General features: G+C 49.1%; 7 protein-coding genes across 7 annotated transcripts; 4 read left to right on the top strand and 3 right to left on the bottom strand.

The window, feature by feature from the left end:
• The first annotated feature begins 105 nt into the window (after positions 1-105).
• DEU56DRAFT_789049 (uncharacterized protein) lies at positions 106-2,445 on the top strand. Its single transcript, XM_041352516.1, has 6 exons — positions 106-452; positions 508-594; positions 671-749; positions 805-1,482; positions 1,532-1,959; positions 2,028-2,445. Exons 1-6 carry the CDS (start codon positions 280-282, stop codon positions 2,143-2,145), a joined length of 1,563 nt encoding a protein of 520 aa, XP_041210969.1. The 5' UTR covers positions 106-279; the 3' UTR covers positions 2,146-2,445.
• A 1,075-nt stretch (positions 2,446-3,520) lies between these two features.
• DEU56DRAFT_910270 (uncharacterized protein) lies at positions 3,521-4,481 on the bottom strand (the record flags this gene model as incomplete). The annotated part of the gene is made up of 5 exons (XM_041357160.1): positions 3,521-3,747; positions 3,805-3,901; positions 3,961-4,149; positions 4,202-4,402; positions 4,458-4,481. The coding sequence occupies 5 exons, from the start codon at positions 4,479-4,481 to the stop codon at positions 3,521-3,523; spliced, it is 738 nt and encodes a 245-aa protein (XP_041210968.1).
• Positions 4,482-6,452: 1,971 nt separating this feature from the next.
• DEU56DRAFT_910269 (uncharacterized protein) lies at positions 6,453-6,857 on the top strand (the record flags this gene model as incomplete). The annotated part of the gene is made up of 2 exons (XM_041357159.1): positions 6,453-6,610; positions 6,659-6,857. The coding sequence occupies 2 exons, from the start codon at positions 6,453-6,455 to the stop codon at positions 6,855-6,857; spliced, it is 357 nt and encodes a 118-aa protein (XP_041210967.1).
• A 100-nt stretch (positions 6,858-6,957) lies between these two features.
• On the bottom strand, positions 6,958-8,063 carry DEU56DRAFT_732204 (uncharacterized protein; the record flags this gene model as incomplete). Its single annotated transcript, XM_041348258.1, has 3 exons — positions 6,958-7,266; positions 7,326-7,823; positions 7,878-8,063. 3 exons carry the CDS (start codon positions 8,061-8,063, stop codon positions 6,958-6,960), a joined length of 993 nt encoding a protein of 330 aa, XP_041210966.1.
• Positions 8,064-8,776: 713 nt separating this feature from the next.
• On the top strand, positions 8,777-9,847 carry DEU56DRAFT_754025 (uncharacterized protein; the record flags this gene model as incomplete). Its single annotated transcript, XM_041349763.1, has 5 exons — positions 8,777-8,862; positions 8,917-9,045; positions 9,109-9,304; positions 9,335-9,532; positions 9,602-9,847. 5 exons carry the CDS (start codon positions 8,777-8,779, stop codon positions 9,845-9,847), a joined length of 855 nt encoding a protein of 284 aa, XP_041210965.1.
• Positions 9,848-9,969: 122 nt separating this feature from the next.
• DEU56DRAFT_910266 (uncharacterized protein) lies at positions 9,970-12,806 on the bottom strand (the record flags this gene model as incomplete). Its single annotated transcript, XM_041357158.1, has 9 exons — positions 9,970-10,157; positions 10,255-10,561; positions 10,612-10,926; positions 10,988-11,350; positions 11,406-11,515; positions 11,570-11,620; positions 11,676-11,766; positions 11,818-12,142; positions 12,223-12,806. 9 exons carry the CDS (start codon positions 12,804-12,806, stop codon positions 9,970-9,972), a joined length of 2,334 nt encoding a protein of 777 aa, XP_041210964.1.
• A 520-nt stretch (positions 12,807-13,326) lies between these two features.
• DEU56DRAFT_934335 (uncharacterized protein) lies at positions 13,327-16,684 on the top strand (the record flags this gene model as incomplete). Its single annotated transcript, XM_041358772.1, has 10 exons — positions 13,327-13,432; positions 13,494-14,008; positions 14,174-14,375; positions 14,429-14,660; positions 14,713-14,842; positions 14,894-15,069; positions 15,119-15,215; positions 15,269-15,721; positions 15,801-15,951; positions 16,001-16,684. 10 exons carry the CDS (start codon positions 13,327-13,329, stop codon positions 16,660-16,662), a joined length of 2,724 nt encoding a protein of 907 aa, XP_041210963.1. The 3' UTR covers positions 16,663-16,684.
• Positions 16,685-17,255: the final 571 nt, after the last annotated feature.

The raw sequence follows: 17,255 nt of genomic DNA, 5'->3' as shown, positions 1-17,255 counted from the left end.
TAGTGAGGTTGCATGGAGGTATTACTGATCTAGAAGAATCCATGTATAGTACTGCCATGCGCTGTCTTTGAATGGATTTGCGAATTGAGGATTCGAGGGTTTGTACTGTAAATAAGCGCCCATAATATACTCGTACAACTCGGACGCACGTGTTTCCTCTGAGCTCTCTCAACACCACTGCGGTCTCTCTTGAAGCAACCCACAAATCTAATCCCCTCTTTTCTTTTTTTTCTTTCCTACTCTACATCCGAATCCTCTTCAAACCGTACAAGATCAATCATGGTGGATGAAGCAGTCATCAAGATACCCTCTGGCGAGGTGCTAGAAGACGATGAAGCCGCTGAGCCGACCATTTCTTTGCCTGATTCTGGCGACGCAGGCGAAGGTGGAAAGCTCAGTATGATCGTCCAGCTCGTTAAGAAATGTTTGGGCGTAAAGGACATCGCTGCAATGTCTGTCTCACTTCCCGCTCCTTTCATCCGTGCCATCACTAAACTTTCAATCAAGGCGCCTATCACTCCCGGCATCCCTCCTCGAGCCTCTTCCCAACCTCGAATATTGGCATTACCTCGATAGACCAGATCTATTCGCTGCGTGAGTACCAAGTCCTGCTCTTTCCCTTTGTGGGTGACTGTGTGCGGACGCTGATTGTGCCCCGTGCCAATCTTAGAATCAACGATTCCAACGATCCCTTCGAGCGCATACTAGCCGTCGTGCGTTTTATCTTCACAAAGGACCTCAAATTCGTCGTACGTCCAAACTTATCGATTCCAACAACATTCCTAAAATTGATTCCTCCAACAGCACGGCAAAGTCTGCAAACCCTACAACAGCGTCCTCGGCGAGCACTTCCGCGGGCACTGGGACATCCCTCCAGTCTCCTACTCCTCCGATCCAACCCAGCCCCCAATTCTCCGCGTACACACCACAGTCTCTCCACCCCCAGCAGTAAGCGAGACCATAAGCGTCAAGAGTAATCGCAGCGGCAAGAGCTCAAAGAGCACACGCAGCGGTCTTAGCCTCACTTCAAAAGGCAAGACATCACCAAGCACAGCTCCCACGTCCCTTGGCGACGCCGGTCTCTCCAACCTCTCACTTTCTCCCGTACATGGAAGAACCGAAGACAGCCATATTCGGGTCGTGTACGTCACAGAGCAGGTATCCCATCATCCCCCGGTTAGCGCCTACTACGCCTCATGTCCATCGCGTGGGATGGAAATGGCTGGTATCGATCAGATCAGCGCAAAGGTGAGCGGTACGGCTGTACGAGTCGCCCCTGGGTCCTTCAACAAGGGCATTTACATCAACCTCACCTCTGGCCCGGGTAAGGGTGAGAAGTACCACATCACGCACCCCGTGGCTAATGTGAACGGCATCTTGCGAGGGAGCTTTTATATCACTGTTGGTGATAGCACGATCGTGACTTGTTCAGGGGGGAAAGGTGGAGTGTCGTATCGTGCTGTAATTGAATATAAAGAAGAGGTGTGTTTCTCTTTCTCTCTCAATGGGAGGGTGCTCACAACATGACTAGTCGTGGTTAGGCCGCGCGCACTTTTTGGTCGACGGGGTGATACATACGTACGACGAAGAATCTACAGAACACGAGGAATGGACGAAAGTGAAACACGTCCCCACAGCTCGCGTCATAGCTGTATTTGATGGATGTTGGCGGAATCATATACGATGGCGGCGGACTGCTGCATCACCATCTGCTGCTTCTTCTTCGCCGTCGTTATCAGAAACGGAATATGCGACTCTTGTAGATCTGTCGACGCTGTTTGTCGTTCCGAAGAAGGTTCGCCCGTTAGAGCGGCAACTTCCTAATGAGAGCCGGAAGCTATGGGACGCGGTGACGACGAGGCTGCTTGCGAAGGAGTATGGGGAGGCTACGAAAGCGAAGCTTGCTATTGAGCAGAAGCAGCGGGATGAGGCGGGTGAGAGGAAGAGGAAAGGCGTACAGTGAGTATCTCATCCTCCCTTTCCCCCTAGTTTTTTCGGTGCTGGTCTTACGGCTGAACGATGCACAGGTTTATACCCCAGTACTTTGAACAAGATATCACTTCCGGAATTCCAGTTCTTACAGCTGCAGGCCGGCAAGCTGTGGAAGAAGAGCTAAAGGAGTGTTCTGAGGCGTCGTCTTCGTAGAATCGGGGACGTTGATGACCTCTTTCAATGCTGCTTGACCTGGCGGATGGACGCAGACGCTGACGTAGAGGTCATGTCATGTGTAGAAGCTTTCGATAGAGGACCGAGGTGCCCGTGACAGAGGGGGTACGGCAGACCGCCCAGACGTTGAGAGTAGAGGGTAGAGGATTGGGTGCGGGCCACGATATCATGCAATGGATGGTTAATGCTTTTTGGAGTGTTTTATGCTTTCTTTTTAGTACTTGATGCTTTTGTCCATTAATTTTTGTTTTTTTGATGCAATTCATGGACTTTTTATGATCGGTGCGGCGAGGGTGGTGCGCGCAAGTGACACCTGCTCAAAGGTCTGGCCAACGAAGATTTAAAAAATCAGCCAGAATTTCCCCTTCAGCGTTCACGCTATGGTCCACATATAATAATGATATGATTCGATTCCACGTAAAACGCTCTTGAAGGATTGGTACAACTACAAGCGACAGACTGCATATATACTCGTCACATTTTGAGCACAGTAGTAATGTTGCATGTTGCATGTACATTAGGCAGGCCATATATATATAACGTACGCTCCACCACAGGTAAAACAAGAAAGAAAGAAAGTGGAAATCACTCGGCGATCGTTATCTAGCCTGATTTGACGCTTTTCGTATACTTCCACATAAATTCCATAGATACCATCCCAATGTTAGCGACATATGTGACCGGCCAGAGCGCAGTGACGGTACAAAAGATGATGCTTTCGAGTGACGGAGATTTCAGGATATCACATTCTGCACGGACGTGGCCGAATTCTTGCCAGAACAGGGATCGCTTGCCTCCACCTAGTCCGAGACAGCGATACGCGACGCGCAAAGCATAGTTTGAAACCCAGCGGTAATTTACGACGCTTAGTAAGCCAGCGTTTGATCTCCAGCGCCTTTAAGCTTAAGCATGATTCCATTGCTCACGCATGCATTAATCTTTTTCAAGCGAGCATGTCTGGCCTGGATGTGATCGTCAATCACAAGGCTCCGAGTCCATGGGAGCTGTCCAAGTCGAATCCCAGCCTTTATTTAGCCTCCAAGCTGTATAACCGACTCAGCACCACGTCGTTCGGTTTCTCCCGTCCGCACCATATGCATCTCAGACACTCACAACACCAATATATCGTCCCTGGTTCCACCCGGTGATATCCTCATTCACGCCGGTGACCTTACCCATTCCGGCTCCTCGTGAGCTCCAGGACGCTTTCGACTGGCTAGTCTCCCTTCCACATGAGCACAAAATCGTTATAACCGGTAATCACGATACGTACCTTCAATCAGATGAGGGCCGTCTATGGTCCCACTCATGGCAAGAGCATGGCATCATCTATCTGGAGGGTGAGGCCCACTATTCAAGTGCGCGGTTGCGCACTCGAAATCTTTGGCAGCCCGTTCACTCCGCAGCACGACAATGGCGCTTTCCAATACCCGCGCACAAGTACCACTGACAGCCTAAGCCGTTGATCTATCATAAATTCCATAGATACCATCCCGATGTTGGCGATGTACATGACCAGCCAGAGTGCAGAGACGGTACAAAAGATGATGCTTTGGGAGCAAAATCCTGCTATCAATACCGCTGGGGGGTGAAATGCATGAGGGCCAAGAGAGAGTACCACATCACGGATCAACTCACCAAAGACGAAACAATTCAGGGACAAGGTAAGGAAGAACATGGGGCTGACTATCGATAATAGGTAGGAGATGGCGAAGTAGCCACCTGGCTTGAGTTGCTAATGATGATGACTCGGAGGTCAGCCAGTGTAAACGGTCTGGTGAGAATAATCCTTACTTCTCGAGTCCACTGTCGATCGATATGGAGCCAGCGTAGCATGCTCAGGCCAGATGTCAACATTGCGATCATGGCCAACATGAGGGATACGAAGAGTAGAAAATAGGGGGCAGGTGATGAGTAGTCAAAATATGTTACAGGAGAGCCTGTGGTGACGAATACACCACTTGTAGCGATGAGGACGGCTGCCTTTGAAGTATGTTAGCGCCGTCTTCAGCTCGTAGGAAGTTTGATAGCTTACTGCTGTGATAGTGTTGGCCAGGATAGAGCACAACCTAGTCCTAACGGTTTCGAAAGCTTGATCTGATTGCATTGACTTCCAATGGTCTTTAAAATCGGGGCGTCCAACCGCAAAAAAACATAGCACCCTCATCGGATGTGGTATGTCACGAAGGGCTTCGGGGAGGGGTTCTTCTTCCCCAAGTGGTCTTGGATCAGTAGTCTTCCAAGCCCAGTTCAGTCATACAACCAAGATTCCCCAAGTTTTCAAAGCGCACCTCGGTAGAATAGCATGCAGCCATGGTGTTGAAGAGAATAGTATTTCCATTCTGACTTAGGGAAAGCGAGATTTTACAGCTGTTTGCAAAAAGGTTGACAGTAGCGCCATTTTGAGAAAGAACAAAACAAATAAATAATAGCCATGTACATAGGGTCAAATAACACGTGCAAATGTATGCATAACAACATCTCCCATTTCATGCCAGAGCTTGAGGATGCTAGAACGTGCTTTCCGAAAATCTGATGCAAGCAAGAATGTCTTCGAGTGCAAGGTGTTGACGCTCGTGAATATTAATTGTGGCTAGTTAGATGTTGCGGCTGATTTTCCGATACTTGACGGTCAATTTGCGATGTATGGATGTGGTGATTATTTATTTGTTTTGTTCTTTCTCAAAATGGCGCTACTGTCAACCTTTTTGCAAACAGCTGTAAAGGGATGAAGTAAAAATCACGATGCTGAGAATTAGCAATAAGTGGACCCCTGGCACCACCACATTTGCGATGGCGAACACTGATCCGTGAATCTACCCACGAATATTACAGCTATCTTCATATGATGGGTAGTAGACCGCAGCCAAATTTGTGGTGCGGTACAAACAAAAGGGTCCTGCTCTTCAAGTTTAGCGACGTATTGCTTGGTTCATTTGAAGCTGTTCTGATGTAGCTAAACATCAATTCACACCCTTGCGCAGACGAGAGTGTCCATTTCCCGGACGTTCTCACGGCGGGAAAGGTGCGAAGAAGGGTTTCGCATCAGGAAATTCACCGTCGCAGCACAGGCTTACATCAGCCTTCCCGAAAGGGAATAGGCGCGTGCTGTGCTGGCGGGGAGCGGGAGGACGACTTGTCAGTGCGTTCGAGGACGAACGAACGGTCCGACACGTTCGAAACGAAGGGCCATCGACGGGCGGCTGCGCCGGGCACGTACTGGCGCGGTTTATATGGAACTGGGCAGGCTGGGAGGCTGGAGGCAGAGGAGGGAAGGGAAGGACGGCATCAGTTCAAGTTTGGGTTGGGTTGACGTGTTGACAAGGTGAGAGCCGAACTTGAGTGCCAGAAAGGGCCAAGCGAGCTGATGCCATCAAAGAACCGTAAATTTCCCACAGAAACCGCAAATTTCTCGACCCGCAGCTGTCTGCTTGGTCTCTTTTTCTCGCAGGCGCGCCAGCCAAACCCAAGGTACGAAGTGTTCCCGCCTGATAACTTCACGGTCTCGAGATTTACCGTCCTACCTACCTAGGGTGACATACTGCCACGCGTGGCTCATATTTTTGGCTCGCCGTCTCTGTGTTTGTGGGCGAGGTTGCCATTCTGCGGCGGAGGTCTCCGCGTTTGGCATCGATGACCTCAGGAAAACGGTTGACTGGTGATGCCGCTTGTTCGTGTGCTGTTGTCACTGTCGCGCTAGCGCACGTCGACGAGACTCTCAACTACTGGCTACCATCTGCCCCTCATTCTGGAGCCGAACACTTTTTGCTTTATTCCTTCCTAGGTGAACAATCCGCTCAAGCTCGTCCTATCTGGTGTTCTTAATATTTACCCTTCCTCCCTCTTCTATCCGCTCAAGCTCATCCTATCTGGTGTTCTTAATGTTCACCCTTCCTCCCTCTTGTTCTATCCCTCGCCTACTGCCTTCTCCGCTCAAGCTCGTCCTATCCGGTGTTCTTAATATTTACCCGTCGCCCACTGCCTTCTCCATCTCGAGCTCGTCCTATCTGGTGTTCTTAATATTTACCCATTGCCTACTGCCTTCTTCCGCTCATCCCTCGCCTACTGCCTTCTCCGCTCATCCTCATCCTATCTGGTGTTCTTAATATTTGCTCGCCTACTGCCTTCTCCACCTCGAGCTCGACCTATCTTTTTTTAAAAATATTTACCCATCACCTACCGCCTTCTCCGCTCATCCCTCGCCTACTGCCTTCTCCGCCCAGTCCTATCTGGTGTTCTTAATATTTACCCATGTTCTATCCCTCGCCTCCTGGATCTCTCCCTCCATGTTCTATCCTTCGCCCCCTGGATCTCCCTCCGAACCTCCACCTGCATCTATCGCTGGTGTGAAATGCCCAGCTGCCATTAGCGTGAGGAGGACTGGGCTTGAGGTCCCCCCCCACCATTGCCGAGTCACTATCATGCTCGAAGACCAAGCGAGTGAGTTCGTGACCTGAGCATGTTGTTGTATTACCCCTCACCTTTACTCTAGTCTACAGGAACTCGTGTTCATGCTGTGTCAAGCCTACGTGTCTCGAGCTGCACTGTGCTATATTCTGGCATTCACGCTGTGTCATGCTTACGCTCGAACTACGCATTCTTATCTCGATTATGGTGTTTTGTGTTCACGCTGTGTCAAGCCTACGCTTGAGCTACGTGTTCTCGTGGCGTTCACACTGTGTCACGCCTGAAGGCCTTAGAATCCTTAGTCGAGTGGTTTTTAAAAAATTCAATGCCCATTAATTCAATTTAATTGTGTCAATCAACTGCAACTACAGCCCACTGCCTGATTCATGCACACGAGCAAGTGCGACCACAGTTTGTGCATGGGTCACTGCCTGCTCGGTCCGGGTTGAAGTAGTCTTCTCTCTGGAGGAGAGGTGCATCATTCCACGAGAGGAGGTATTTGAAGATCGTTCCAGGGTTGTCGAAGTTCTCCGCCCAGCCTCCCCATGTGCAGATCTGCCGGAGTGGCCACCTTAGCACCATTGCAAGATACTGACAGCCTCCACGGCGGAACGAGTGGGTGCCATAGGGCCGCGGATCAATGCCGATGTCCAGGAGATTGTTGCGAAAGCACTCCAGGAAGGAGTCCGCGGTCTGAGGGCATGATGTATCAGCAGCGCGGCCACACCACGCAAACCACAAGCATTCCTTACCATTGCATCGTGCGGACTGGCACTAACTCCATCTCTGCCCATTTTTTTCCGAAACACATACCCATTCACGTCAATGTTGAGCTCGTGACAACGCCACCACCAAGCTGCCCACAGGCGAACTGGACACATCCAAGGCTTCTCTCGGTTTTCGTACAAGTAGAATGGCACAATGCCCCCATATTGATGCGTCTTGCGGAAGGGAAGCATGAGACGGACACACCGAAGATGCTGTGGTTGACAGTGTTCAAACTGAACATCATTCCAGGTGATACGAAGGACTTCCTCGAAGCGAAGCAACACGAGCATGGCCGTGTTGAACATCAGCTGAAGCATTAAGCGGGTGGTCGAGCCAGCCCAGTTCTGGGGTGCCTGTGCTTTCCGTTTTTTGGATGCTGGTCCGAGATCATCATCGACAAAGTTGATGTTATGCTCGTACAGTTCTTTCATGGTTTGTTCATCGATGGCACGGGCACTGGTCACCACCTCACCTGCGCGAACCTGTTCCTAGAATGTGAGAACACGGGCCACAAGCATTGGGATGTGAGTGCTGACCTTCCGACGACCGAGGCTGATCATGTATTGCGATACCGTGACAGAGAGTGAAGGGTTTCCCCTGAAATGGCCTGGTCGCAAAGAGTCCTCCAGCCATGGTTGTGTGCCACGTCCATGGTCATGTCCGTACTTGTGGCTGATCGCGGCGCGCATCTTTTGTGCGGTGGCATATGTGACACGTGTCATGGTCAGCTCTTTTGCTTTTCCAGTGAATATATCAACGTCGTCGGCTCTGTTAATGCATTCGCCGTCAGCATGCATGAACGTGGTGGCAAATGCAACACACAAACTTGTCCATGATCCACATTGCGATCCATTCTGGAAAGTCGGCAGGGAGATCTGGGTAGAGGTCCTCGACGTCGTTGGCGTGCTTAACCTTGTCGACGTCGCAGCAGAAGTTTTTGAACTGCTCCCAAAGCCTGAAAGCAAGGCAATTAGATGTAGAATATGGCTGGGACGTGAAGATGTTCACCTTTTGTATTCAGACAGTGTGTTGCTCACGATGATGTTCTGTGAGGCTGTCTTCAAGTTTTTCGACATCATGTCACTGTCTAGCTTGCGCTTTTTCGAGGGTTCCGCTGGCTGGCGTAAGTAAGTGCCACTCGACGACTGCTGCTTGTCATCAATGTCAGCAGCAGCCATCAACGACTCGATCTCCTCCTCCTGGTCATTGGCAACAGCCTCGTATGTTACCATTGCTGCAGCATCAGTAAGATAGCGCTTTGCACCCCCTAGAGGAGGTGTGTGCAGCTCCATGACGCGAGATATGTCGTCGATGGTGGTGGCCATGGTGCAGACGGTAGTAGTGGTATCATTAAGCAGTGTGATCGCCGAGAATTGAACCCCCTGTCTCAGGAGTTCGGCTAAAACGTCTCTCTTGCCACCCACTCGTCAGTACTATGCCTGCCGCGGAGATCATCAGCCTACCTGTCCTGGGGAAAATGCTTGGAGTAAATGAGCAGCCAGAGATGATAGATTTTTGCATGTGGATTCTATTTCACTCACCATGATGAAGGTAGCGGCTGACTCGAAATCACAGACGGCAGGACACAACAGTGAAGGTGCTGAGAGAAAAGCTCAAGGAATATGGCCTCCAGTCTACTGGAAAGAAGGTCGACCTCATCGAACGACTGCGTGAGTATGCGACTGACGACAGTAGCTGGAGACTGTGAGTTGATCATCAGGCTGGGGCTCCATCTGATGTTCCTGGCAAGCTGACCGTGCTTCACAGCCTCTTCCAACCCGCACAAAAGGGCACGAGAGGAAGCTACACCGGTAAACGAATGGCGAAATTGTCGGCGCAGCGCATCACGTCGCAGTTTGGGGAGCACGAGCTGACTTTAGTGCAGCACAAGAGCAAGCGGGGTGGCATCAGCCGCATGGTGCACAGTCTCACACCCGCTGACATCAACAGCAATGATGCTTGGGTAAGTCTCGAGGCCTCCGAGTGTTACCAGCGCATGCTAACGGGCGAGATTGGCAAGGCAACTGAAGTCCTGCAAAACGTCGAAGCCTGGCAGAGCAAGCCTACTACTACACGACAAGTCACTGCGCTGCCCGCTCCTTCACCACCGACAGAATCACCGTGCTCGACTCAGCCCAACTTGAGGAACCCACAAATCTCACTTCCTGACAAGGCTGAACTGACTGCTGAGGTGCGCTTGCATCTCGTTTGGTGGAACGTGCGCATCGGCACCAAATTAACTAACTGAATTCCTTATCAGGATGGTCGAAGCCTGAGTTTGCGCTTCAGACGCTTGGAACATACCGTCGCAGGCCTGGAGGACACACTCATAGAGCGCGCATATGACCTCGAGATTGGGATCAGCAAGAGGGTCACTCGTGAAATCGCCCCCCTCTTCAACCACGCCAACTTCGATCATGCGTCAGGCAACAGCGTGCATCAGGAAAACGACAAGTTACTTACTCTGACTTATTGTCAACTTTTCACACACAATAAGGCGAAATAAGCAAAGGCTGAAATAAGTGACCGCCAGGTTGAAAAAGGCCACTCATCGTCTGAATTTTCACTTATTTCGAACTTAGTTTACTTTCATATCACAAATAAAGCAGAAAAAAGGGCATTGTCCATTCAGAAAAGCACGACGCGAAAGCAATTAAGTGGATCACTAAGGGAAGATAAAACAGCGAAAATCAATGGTAGCTTATGCGTGTAGTAGTCGGAGAGCAGTAGAAAATGGTACCAGAGGAGCATATGAACAATGATAGCAGGTTGAGGATGGTGCTGATTCGTGAAGGCCCATGGGGCAGCGGATGGCTCTGTCAAATCCACAAAATCAGCATGGTGAACACGACAAATAAATAAAGCAGAGAACGATGCACAAGAGGGAAAGATTATACATACACAAAAAGGCACGGTCATCATCAGAGCTGTGCGAAATGGCTGCATCCGCAGCGGTGCTTTCGTTCAAAGCTGACCGCGCCATCTCTACTGTAGTTTCAACGAAGTCCTTGCTCTTCTTCTTGATGCTCTTCATGTACCCAGTGTTCGCTTTATGCCAGAGATCACGCGAAAACATATACGGAGCGCTGGTCTCCTTGCCAGTGAGCTTGTTGAGTACTTTGGGCAGCTTGATGACCACCTTGCCGCGAGATGTGGTCGACGCTAAGATATCCTCGACTTTGATATCACCGTCCGAAATTAATGTGACGGCGCGCTCAAGCTATGCGAATTCATCGAGAGGGATCATTGATGATAAGAAAATAGACTTACTGCTGTAGCGCAAAATCCAATAACACCGGCCATCCCTTTCGATGCGAGGTCTTTGGTTTTCAATGCGGGAATATTAGCGTGACCGTCGACGACATTGAGGTGAGCCTTTCCAAGGAGCTGCAGGATGAATACAGAGTGGAATGCACCGTCGGGGTCACGCTTGTCCATATCCTCAAAGATGAAGGCATAATTCTTCAAAAGGAGCCCTGCAAGAACCTCTGGGTCGCAGTCGCTGTTGCTCATCAGAAAATCGTAGATAAGCACAATGGCTGTAGAGCCAAAGTTGCTCCGCCACTCAGAAAGACGTTGAACAGTCTGAGTATGGAGTCGATACAGTGAGAAAATGTTTTTGACATCTGGAGCAAGAAGCACCTACGAGCGAAAAAACGGCACCATTCAGAACAATGGTAAGTTTCAAGTCTGGGTAGATTGCCTGAAAAATGATTTGAATGTGTGTGAGCAGAGTCACATCTGGGATTGTCCAGAGGGATTCTTGGCTGCCAGCCCACAATATCATCATCGGAAGGAACTTTTTGGCCCAGCGGTTGTCTGCTTGCACTTGTTCAGGGAGGTCGCAGCTTCGGTATTGCGCTCGGGGCTTCAGCTCGTTGTGCGGTGTGTCGACATTGACAGATTTCTGTTCCTTGGGGGCGGGAGCATCACTGATAGATGTCGAAGATGGTTCCACTTTCACCTTTTTAGTTGGCAAAGGTTTGACGTCTGTGGTCATGACCGTTGTCTAATGAAAAACTTGTGTCAGGAAGGACTAGTTAACCAAACGGTTGGATGCTCACCGAAGTCGTAGTGCGGGAAGGCTTCTCTAGCTTCACTTTGGGCTTCTCGGGCTCCGCTTCATGCTTCTGATCGATCTCGTCCGGTAGGTCGATGTCCATTGTATTGTTGACTAGAGGTGCAGTGAGTTTCAGGGTGTTGGCATCAGCAAACAGCGCTGACTCACTTTCGTCGTCCGAAAACTCATCAATTTCACTGCCAGAGATAAGATCGAGGACTTCAGAAGCCTTCCTTTTGAGGACGTTGCTGGTGTTCGGCAACCCTGGTCGGACCTAATGGCGACAACTGGGTGAATGGAGCACGGAACTCTGCTGGAATCCCTGACTCGTCATCGGAGTCATCGACTGTGAGAGTAACCGTCATCTTTGAACATTATCAGTGGAAATTTCTGGTGGGAGATCAGTGAACAGTTACCGCTGCAGCTGACCTCCCTTCCTTGGCAGTTATCCCATGCGCAGCCAGGCGTTCTAATTCGTCATCTTCATCCTCATCGTCGGCAAAACCTCCAGTGAGCGCATCCTCAGCTGCACCAATACATTGAGGAGGACGTTTAGAAGCATCAGTCAGAGTTGTGCTGTGAGAGGTAATGGAAGAGCCTGTAAGGCGAGAAAAAATTGTTGACGGGGGAGGTGATGCCGAAGTATGAGTTGCGTGACTCGCGTGCTGAGATTTGATGGGCGTCTTGACGCCTGAAGCCCAGTTCTTCACTTTGTTGGTGAGAGCCAATTCAGGCTGTTTCCTGCGGTTCAGAGTTAAATTGAGGAAGAACATGGTTGACTCCGTGAGTAGAAGCATGATGAGTGTGAAGTAGAGACTTACGCATCAAGTACATTGCCTTTCTTATCCACACGTGCTGCCTTATCTCCGCAATCAGCAGTGTTCCGCTTGATTTCATTACGCGCTTGATTGACAGCATCCTTCATCGAAGCTTTGATAACCTTCTTCTTGATCGTACCACTCTTAGTGTGTGAGTCTTGATCGACAGCGTCGTTGTCGATATCCATTGGCACATCAGCCTTCTGAGTGAGTACTCCCAACCCTTGATTGGTTCCGACTTCATCATCACCTCCACCACAGGCTGCTGCAATATCTGGGCTGTCCTTTGCAGCCTTCTTGCCTTTGTAAGGCGTCGGACGAGGGCGGACTCCCTTGACCTTCCTCGTCAGCACATTCGTCTGTTTCGCTTCCATCTCCAGCTCTATACCGGCCACACGCTTAGCACCTGCCTCAGCAGCAGCTGCTTGTGCTGCTACCTTTGCCGCCTTTTCTTCTCGGGCAGCTGCAACTTCTTCTGTCGTGCGTCGGGGTTTTTTTGCCTGTAAGAGGATGGCACCTGGATGCGCAGTTGCGTTAGACGCACGAGTACGACGAGTCGGAGTGGTAGCGGCACGTTGAGCAGGCATGTTGAGGTGAAAGTTGCACGTAAGAAGCTGCAAGAGAGGTGAACAGGAATTTGCGGGTAGCAGGGAGCAACAAGAGACGGTCTAAGCTAAGTGAAAACTTTTAAGTGCGCTACCCTGATCCCAAACATGGACAACGCATACTGATTACGACCCCAACACTTACTAGGCTGGCAGCTCGGTTTGCTTTCAACCGAAAGTTTGTTTTCTTAACGCTAAGTATAAACTATGTACATACTCCATTTTTTCACGCTCCTCACTGGCTAATATTGTCTAAAGGAACCAGAACTCTCGACGGGATCACAACGCACTGCAACTTCCTTGCGGACGCTCAAATTGTCGGCGTTATTTCAAAACTCAAGCGGGACGAACGAAACATTGGAACGCAGCGCATCCTACAATTGCAAGGGCAGCTAATGCTTATCATCCCAGTGTTTCTGAAGAGCTGGAAGAGCACCCTCCGGCACCTGAGCAGCCTGAGGCACAATTTGACTTTCAAGAAGCCGAACATGATGACCCGAATATGACGGATCACGATGGGACACGGGACTCACCAGCTCCCAGCATCAACGTTGAGTTCTGGGGGCCAGGAGACCGTCTATATCGGAACTTTCACAAGGACCTCGACGGTAATACTTTACTTTGCTATTAGAACAACTTTCTAACCATATTTCACCGTATATTTTCTAGCTCGTCCATGTGACGAGAACGGCACATTTCTTCCCCCTGGAAGCCCACCAAAGCCACTCTCTGATAAATCTCCTGACGACTGGACGCCTTACCGAAACCGTATCGAGTTCGAAACCGCGGAATTTTTTTTCACCGAGAATCAGACACCTGCAGCCCAGATCAATAAGCTACTCGATCTCTGGGCTTCAACCCTCCAGAAACACGGCGATAAGCCTCCATTTGCAGATTTCCGCGACCTTCATAAAACCATTGACAAAACACCACTCGGTGATGTCAAATGGCAATCGTTTTCAGTTCGATACAATGGTGAACGACCAGCCGCTGATGTGCCGCCGTGGATGGACCAAGACTTTGACGTCTGGTACCGTGATCCACGAGAAGTTGTTCGCAATATGCTTGCGAATCCGGACTATATCGAAGAGTTCGATTACCGACCCTACCGCGAATTCTTGACCGATGGTGATGAGCGTCAGTGGAGGGATTTCATGTCCGGTGATTGGGTATGGGATCAGGCGGTGAGTCTATCAACGTTTTGCAACTATCAACGTTTTGCAACTATCAACGTATTGCAACTTATCATTAGCTATCAACGTATTGCAACTTATCATTAGCTATTAACGTATTGCAACTTATCATTAGCTATTAACGTATTGCAACTTATCATTAACAATTGTTTCCAGGACATAATCTCAGAGGATCCGGAATCACATGGATCCACGTTCGTACCTGTTATTTTGGGCAGCGACAAGACTACTGTGTCTGTCGCAACGGGAAACAACGAATATTACCCACTCTATGCGTCTATCGGCAATGTTCGCAACAATGTCCGACGAGCTCATCGTGACGCAGTAAGTATCATTGGGTTTCTTGCTATTCCCAAAAGTAAGTTTCATTTGTCTAACATATATTCTTACATTGCTTATCCGAGCTACTAGCAACTAAGGAACATGCAACTGGGGATGTAATGTTCCGAAAGTTCCGCCGGCAATTATTTCACTGCTCGCTCTCCAAGATCCTCGAGACACTTCGACCCGGTATCACGAAGTACGAAGTCGCGCGATTTGGCGATGGCCATTTTCGCCGTGTTATATACGGTCTGGGACCGTATATAGCAGACTACGAAGAGCAAGTGTTATTGACGTGCATCGTGCGTGGCTGGTGCCCAAGGTATGTACTCGTGCATCTTTCTAGTTGACTACTTAGACTCATTATTGGACAGATGTTTATCTTCACGTATCAATCTAGACGAGCAGGCCGGTTGGCGCTGTCGTCATCACACAGATGTGCTTGTCGAGGAGGGGACCCTTGGTGAATTGTGGGACGAGTATGGTATCGTCGGTGATCTCGTTGTAAGTCCATCTTTCGTGCTACGTTTTTGCAACTTCTTAACACTTTATCAGCCGTTCACAAACGATTTCCCTCGCGCTGATATCCATGAGCTCATTGCCCCCGATATCCTTCACCAGCTCATCAAAGGCACATTTAAAGACCATCTTGTGGAATGGGTCGAGAAGTATCTGTATCAGACGCACTCGAAGAAAGAGGCCCAGCGCATCATGGATGATATTGACCGAAGGTAAAGGTTTTATTTAATAATCTATTTAGCTATCTCACCAGTTATCTAGAATTGCTGCTGTTCCCGCCTTCGCTGGCCTTCGACGTTTCCCGCAAGGACGAGGCTTCAAGCAATGGACCGGCGACGATTCAAAGGCACTGATGAAGGTACGTTCTTCTCACAGATTGGACTACTGATGTTGTACTTACACATAGCTAAGGTATACTTGTCCGCCATCGAGGGACATGTCCCTGTAGATATAGTTCGAACATTTCGAGCTTTCCTCGATTTTTGCTACTTCGTCCGGCGTAGCGTCATTACGGAGAAGACTCTCAAGAACATACAAGAAGCTCTCGACCGCTTTCATCGATACCGACAAACTTTCGAAACGATTGGTGTTGTATCTACATTCTCACTCCCTCGCCAACACTCACTTCAACACTATGTACTCCTCATTCGTCTTTTTGGGGCCCCGAATGGCCTGTGCTCATCGATCACCGAAGCAAAGCATATCAAAGCCGTGAAGGAACCGTGGCGGCGTTCCAGCCGGTACAAGGCCCTTGGCCAAATGTTGGTCACAAATCAACGTCTTGATAAACTCGCGGCATCGCGTGCTGATTTCACCCAACGCAAAATGCTTGATGGGACCTGTCTTTCTGCAGCTGCACTTGCAGTAGGTAAGTAGCATATTGTGTCTTTATCGTGCTCGCGCTGATGCTTAAATAGAAAAACTGCGCACTATGAATCTTGAGCCAGGCGATGTGGACAGTGCGCACATGATTAACGGCACAGAGGCCAACAACAACAACAACAGCACAGAGGCCAACGACAACAACAACGATACCGAAGTTGACGACGGGCCAACTAATGTCGAAGCGCATGTTGAATTGGCCAAAACGCCTCGTAAGTGCTCCAGCACCTGTTTCTGTCCAATGGCTAATATATTATTTAGAACGCAAACGAGCTCGCACACCTGCCGCGTTAGCAGTTGAATTGGCAATCCCACAACTCCCCAACCTTTTGCGCCGCTTTCTCTTTACCCAACTCAATCCAGATGACCCTCGTGACCCTTCCGAAGTTCCCCTTACTTGTTGTCCTCAATACAACGACAAAATCAGTGTTTTCAACTCCGCATGTTCCAGATTCTTTGCCCCGAGCGATCCAAGTGGTATCGGGGGCATGCGTCGCGAGTATGTTCGCGCATGTCCAATATGGAGAAATGAGTACCCTCGTTATGATTGTGTCTTCGTCAACACGAATCCGGATCTCGACGGGATGAGGGGTATGGACGTTGCGCGAGTGTTGAGTTTTTTCTCTTTCACATACAAGGCTGAATTATACCCATGCGCAGTTGTGCGGTGGTTCGATACAATTGGAGATTCACCCAACGAAGACAACGGAATGTGGATGGTACAGCCTGCTCATCACGCGAACAACTCTCCCCATATTTCCATCATTCATATTGACTCAATCTACCGCGCCGCACACCTTATTCCTATATACGGTACTCAATTTATTCCTCCGCAACATCAGCACCATCAGACTTATGATGTTTTCCGCAAGTTCTATGTTAATAAATACGCAGATCATCACGCATTTGAAATCGCATTTTAGACTTGTTCTGTACGGTCCTTGCTTATTACACTTTAATTCAACTTTTTTGAACTTCGCACATGAACTTGTTTGCACGCTGGTCCCACTTTCTAATAATTAGAAAAAGCAGCCTTTAAGGTAGTTCCAAATTTTCGTTCGCAAGAAATAAGGGCCATTAAGTGAAATAAGGCGAAATAAGTAATCGGTGAATTTACTGATGAATACAAAATATGTTCCCATGTGTGCATTTCCAAGTGAACAGACTTGAAAATTGTATCCCCACAATCCATTAAGCAGTATGAACAATGTATCAGGAGATCAGGACCACAGAACAACACCCTGTTGTATGGTATACCCCCCTTCTTCTGGTGGTTTACCCCCTGTGAAAATTTTTCCTGGAAGGCTGGACCTTAGATATGGCAGGGAGTCTATTCCTATACATATTTGGAGTATATCTATCACATAGCTACCACAGGAAGCCTTTAGGGTCCTTCAATAGGAACAAAAACATAAAACATCACATATTTCACTTTTTTGATGTTTTGCACTACCTTACCCTTTCACAAATAATACAACATGCTCATATATCATTAGTGGGGCATATATACATGCTT

The sequence above is a fragment of the Suillus clintonianus genome (assembly GCF_016758775.1).
Source record: "Suillus clintonianus strain FC179 chromosome Unknown DEU56scaffold_18, whole genome shotgun sequence".
Taxonomy (NCBI): domain Eukaryota; kingdom Fungi; phylum Basidiomycota; class Agaricomycetes; order Boletales; family Suillaceae; genus Suillus; species Suillus clintonianus.
This window is presented reverse-complemented; position numbering and strand designations above follow the sequence as displayed.